Source organism: Boleophthalmus pectinirostris, unplaced genomic scaffold (assembly GCF_026225935.1).
Source record: "Boleophthalmus pectinirostris isolate CB_2022bp ecotype Guang Dong unplaced genomic scaffold, ASM2622593v1 HiC_scaffold_1, whole genome shotgun sequence".
NCBI lineage: Eukaryota > Metazoa > Chordata > Actinopteri > Gobiiformes > Gobiidae > Boleophthalmus > Boleophthalmus pectinirostris.
Genome location: NW_026570970.1, coordinates 2,772,765 through 2,778,173, shown reverse-complemented (window position 1 = coordinate 2,778,173; position 5,409 = coordinate 2,772,765). Strand labels below are relative to the sequence as shown.

Here is a 5,409-nt window from a genome sequence, read left to right as displayed (position 1 = left end):
TCACATTTCCAACAAATCCTGAAAATTTCATCAAAATCTGTCCATAACTTTTTGAGTTATGTTGCTAACAGAGACAAACAAACAAACAAACAAACAAACAAACAGACAAACAAACAAACAGACAAACAAACAAACAAACAAACAAACAGACAAACAAACAAACAAACAAACAAACGCCGGCATAAACATAACCTCCTTGGCGAAGGTAAAAATGGAAAGTAACTATTTTTAAAACTTTAACCATCATCACCAGAAACACGAGAACGTCTCACCTGTTTCAGCCTCTCTCCAGTGTCTTTTAGAGTCGATTTAAAAATGGTTTTATTTACTTTTAAAGGGCCCGTCTCATGCAAAATCACCTTTTGACTGATGTGTGGGCCTTGGATTTGTCGCAGAAGTGTTTTTTTTTTCACAAATTGCAGCGTATTTCTGCCGCCCTCCCACGTGACGACGAACTAAAGCTGCTACAACGACGACGCGGCAGATTCACCTCCGACGGGTTTGACGTAGAAGAAAGAGCTTCACACCTTCGCAGTCTCAGGTCTGCAGAGCAGCTCCAGCTCGCCGTCCCAAAAACCAAACGTGAGCTTCGTGGGGCCCGTGCGTTTTCTGTTTCTGCCCCTCGGCTCTGGAACCAGTCGCCGTTAGAAATTAGAGGCCGAGTCTGGACCTGTTTTTAAATCACTCCTAAAAACGCGCCTTTTTCACTGCCTTTTAACAAGTGACATGTACATTTCTTGAGTGTCTCACTGTTTTCTATGTTTTTAGCAGTTGTGTTGTGTTTGTACTGTGTATTTTCTTCTTCTGCGATTGTCATTGTCTGTGTTTGTGTTTGTGTTCAGCACTTTGGCCACATGTAAAGTTTTTAAAGTGCTTTATAAATAAAGTTGGTATGGTAATAGTTATAATAATTATAATAATAATTAAAAAGGGAGGGGGAAAAAGGAAATGCCTTTAAAATTATACTTTAAGATTGTAATAAATAGTAAAAGATGATGAAAGGAACTAAAAAGGGACTAAAAATGTTAGTTTAAAAATGGGGGGAAAAATAAAGAAAGAAACAGAGAGTTAAGGAATTTCAATAATAATTTGGCCAAAATAAATCAATGTAAGGGGCCGACTGGTGTTTTTATGCTGCACTATCACATTATTTTTGTTTTATTTAACAAAATTTGTGTCGGTGTGTGTTTTTGTCTTGTTTTTATATTGATTATTGTATTTTGTTAATGTTATATTGTTGTCTGTTGTTTTTAATTTAAAAAAATAAATAAATCTACAACCATCTTACACAGACACTGAGTCAAAAACCTTCACGTGTCATGATTCCAGGAGGTTCTTCAGACTCGTTCCTGACAGTTACCAGCTCGGTGGGCGGCTCCAGCGGCTGCAGCGTCAGGAAGTCGGACACAAAGCGGGCGCACTGCTGCCACGTGTGGAGGTCGGCCACCGCGGGGAAGGTGGGGCGCAGGGTGGTGGTCACCAGCTTCTGCGGGAGGAAACGAGACGGAGACACTTCAAGGGACGAGATCGACACCAAACGGAGCAAACGGCAAAAAAGTCTGGCCCAAATTTAAGATATAAACACTTAAATCTATCAAAACATGACTTAAAAGTAGTGAAATGATCTGTCCATGCAGCAAGATCATTTTACTTGACAAGTTCTCCTAAAGTTTATAAAAAATATATATATATATTATTTGAGAAAAACAGATTTTTCTATCAGAGCCTTATGGACATTAGGATGAAACTTAAAAAGGTTTGGTGGACACAGTAGCAAATGATATTAATCATTAATTGATCATTGCATTTATATAGTGTCTTTCATGAACCAAAGAGCTTGACAGTTCATTTACATTATTCAATCACTCCACACTCTGTGGTGTAAACTACTACTGTAGCCACAGCTGCCCAGGGGCAGACTGAAGGAAGCAAGGCTGCTGATCTGTGCCATCAGTCCCTCCGACCACACACTCCACTTTCATACTAGGCAATGAGGGTGAAGTGTCTTGCCAAAGGACACAACAACAGTTTTTGTGACTGGTGCCTCCTGTGGCTCCTGGAATTCCCAGTGTCTCCATCCAAGTCCAGACCAGGACCAGACCAGACCCAGACCAGCCTGAGCTTCTGAGATCTGGTGGGATCAGGCTTTGACGAGCCGGTGTGACCACAAAAGATGCAGCCTAATGTACATGTGTCTCTCTGATTGGTTAATCCATCTGTCAATCACACCGTCTGAACTCAGGAGACAGAACACAGCTCCAGATCCACTCGTGTGTGTGAGGTTTGGTCAGAGCGTGTGCTTCTGGCTGCACAGGTGAGTACTCGTACTACTCATACTCGTACTCGTACTCGTACTCGTACTCGTGTTCAGACTGAGCGCTCGTACCTGGAGGCCGCACTCGTTGGCGGGGCAGAGCAGCAGAGGTTTTCTGTCTGGATACAGCAGGCGCATGTGTCTCTGGAAGCTCCGGGCCATGACCAGAAGCTGCTCCTCCTCGGCGCTGTTCTCCGTGTACGACCTGGGCCACGGCGGCGCCGCGTCTGAACTGAGACACGACACAGACACAGAACAGAGACACTTAAAACTGTTTATAAATCTACTCATACGCCGATGGGGCTCAAAAGTTTTAGAACACCACACTTTATCCAGTTTTTACTCTTTACAGTTGACAAAAACATATTCTAAACTTTAGATTGACGTGTGTGTCGACTTTTGTCAGATAGAAGAGCTGAACTCACTCGTGGCTCGTTCTTTTTACAACACAAATTGAATATTGTTGAGAAAGTTCTTCCCGAGTCTGTGGCAGAAGTTTCATAAATGTGTGGCACTTGTCGGTTGCTTCACTCTTCAGTCTTCAGCTCGATGGGTTTAAGTCTGGACACTCCAGGTTTCCAAGTTTTACCATCTTGTGCTTTTTTCCTGAGGTGGTTTTGGCAGAACTTGGACTTGTGTTTTGTTCTTTTATCTTTTTTTTTAAACCTCTGTCTGTTCAGTTTTTACCTTTGCACCATTTCAAGTGACTCATTGGACTTACACGACTTGAACTGCAATAAATAACTGGAAAAATTAAGGTGTTCTAAAACTTTTGACTGGTAGTTTAGTCTCATAACTCACACAAAGTCCTGGAGCTCTGTGGGTGCCTCTGTCTCCATCTGCACACAAACACAAACAAATGAACATGAACACAAGCTCCATATGTTTAGCTGCAAATGTGAACTTTACTCAGACAGTCTGTAGCTCTTCACAGCTCCAAATACTGACAATAACTTGGACGTGTCTGTGTCTGCAGGTTAAAGGTCCGGACACACAGGTTCAGATGTGATTGTTCTTCTTCTGAAACATCCTACATCTCACAAAACTGACTCCTGTGAGCTTTAAGTCGTGTTCTAACGCTGTTCCCTCCTCAAAAACAGACCTGGAGTTGTGTTTTTTGTTTCATTCACATGTTTGAGTAACTCTTTATTCATCTATCTACAACTACAAAGCTCTAAACGCTCTGTTCCACCTTGTGATGTCATGAAGTGGTAATTTTCAAGTAATTCTAGTGAAGCTGTGTGGACTTTATGGAGTTTAAAAACACACACCAGCAACAAGTTTTACCAGATTAAATCTAGAGTTGGACTTGTTCATATACATTTACATTTACGTAGTTTAAGTATCTTTATTACAAAAATAAACATTTATTTTGGTTTAACTGGGTTTAACTGTCACATTTATTTATTTATGTTTTTATTTACTTATTTTTCTATTTTATTTTGACTTGTACATTTACATATACATAGTTAATTTTTTTTTTTATTAACCTGCAGATAAAATGTTTATTTTGTCACTTAACTGGACCTTAACCACAGAACCATAAATCCATGACTTTAACTGTCACATTTAACGTTTCCAGGACGATGGAATGGTGATTTTTTTTTTTATTATTATTTTATATAACTTATTTTTCTATTCTGTTTTGACTGTTCTGTACATATATGTTTACAAATACATAGTTTCAATATATTAAAAAAATAAAATAAAGGTTTATTTTGTGGCTGAACTGGATTTTAACTGTCACATTAAAGGTTTTCATTACACTTTTGTTTTTTTGTTTTAAGATTTTTTTAAGACTTTTTTTCTATTTTATTTTGACTTGTACATTTACAAATGGTGATTTTAATTTTTATTTTTTTACTTTGGATTACTAATTTTTTTATTTTATTTTGACTTGTACATATAAATTTATATATACGTAGTTTCAGTATCTTTTACCTATCAATACATTGTTTAAATATGTTTATTATTGATAAAACGGTCTTTAACTGTCACATTTAACATTTCTAGGATGATGGAATGGTGATTTTATTTATTTTTTTACTTTGGATTACTTATTTTTCTATTTTATTTTAACTTGTACATTTACATTTACGTAGTTTAAATATATTTATTACCAAAATAAACATTTATTTTGTGGCTTGATTGAGTTTAACTGCCACATTTAACATCTCCATTAGTTTTTTGTTTTTTTAAATTGTTTTTATTTACTTTATTTTTCTCTTTTAATGGTCACATTTAAGTTGTTTTTCTTAAACTTATTTTTCTACGTTGTTTAAATATCTTTATTACTGATAAAGCGGTCTTTAACTGTCACATTTAACATTTCCATTACATTTTTTTTTTTTTTTTGATTTTTTATGACTTTTTATTTTTTATTTGTACACATTTACATTTACATATACGTAATTTAAATATCTTTATTACCAAAATAAACGTTTATTTTGTGTCTTTTGTGGGTTTAAATGTCACATTTCCTGTACTCGTGTCGAACTGAAGCTGAACACATTCGGAGCAGAAATGATCGTAACTGAACTTTTCGTGTTAAACTTCGTTCCAGCTTCGATGTTTATCAAATTAAAACGGTTTATTTCGTTATAAATCGCGTTATTGAGCTCGGTTAGTTCGATGAAAAAGTGTAAAATCGTGTTAACCTCGGTGTGGTTCTGTTCTCGTCTTACCCCGGTGTGTTTCCCGCGCTGTGACGCTGCGGAGGAAAAAGGAAAAGTTCCGTATTTTCAGAAAAAAACCTTTAAATTTGCGACAACTTTTTACTCAGGCGCGATTACAGCCGTTGCCAGGGAAACGACGCAGCTCGGACGTGATGACGACACGCGGGCACGTCCCATTCTCACCGTGGATCTTCGCTCGTCTCCTCTTCTCCTCTACTTGTCTCCTTGTCTCCTTGACCCTTGTCTCTTCGTTTCCTTGTCTCCTCCTCTCCTTGCCTCCTCTCGTCTCCTTGTCTTCTTGTCTTCTCCTCTCTTCCTTTCCTCTCCTCCTCTCCTCCTCTCCTCCTCTACTTGTCTCCTTCTCCTCTCCCCCTCCTTGTCTCCTCCTCTCCACATCTCCTCCTCTTTTCCTTTCCTCTC

At 38.1% G+C, this 5,409-nt stretch overlaps 1 protein-coding gene across 1 annotated transcript in view; it reads right to left on the bottom strand.

Moving 5' to 3' along the window:
- Positions 1-5,132, bottom strand: part of ccdc135 (coiled-coil domain containing 135) — a 24,672-nt gene extending 19,540 nt beyond the window's left edge. The window contains exons 1-4 of the mRNA XM_055148843.1: positions 4,999-5,132; positions 3,116-3,153; positions 2,387-2,546; positions 1,361-1,486 (exon numbers count right to left, since the gene is read on the bottom strand). Of these exons, the coding sequence (XP_055004818.1) occupies positions 1,361-1,486; positions 2,387-2,546; positions 3,116-3,153 (324 nt within the window). The 5' untranslated portion in view covers positions 4,999-5,132. The remainder of the gene's footprint in view (positions 1-1,360; positions 1,487-2,386; positions 2,547-3,115; positions 3,154-4,998) is intronic.
- Between the last annotated feature and the right edge of the window lie 277 nt (positions 5,133-5,409).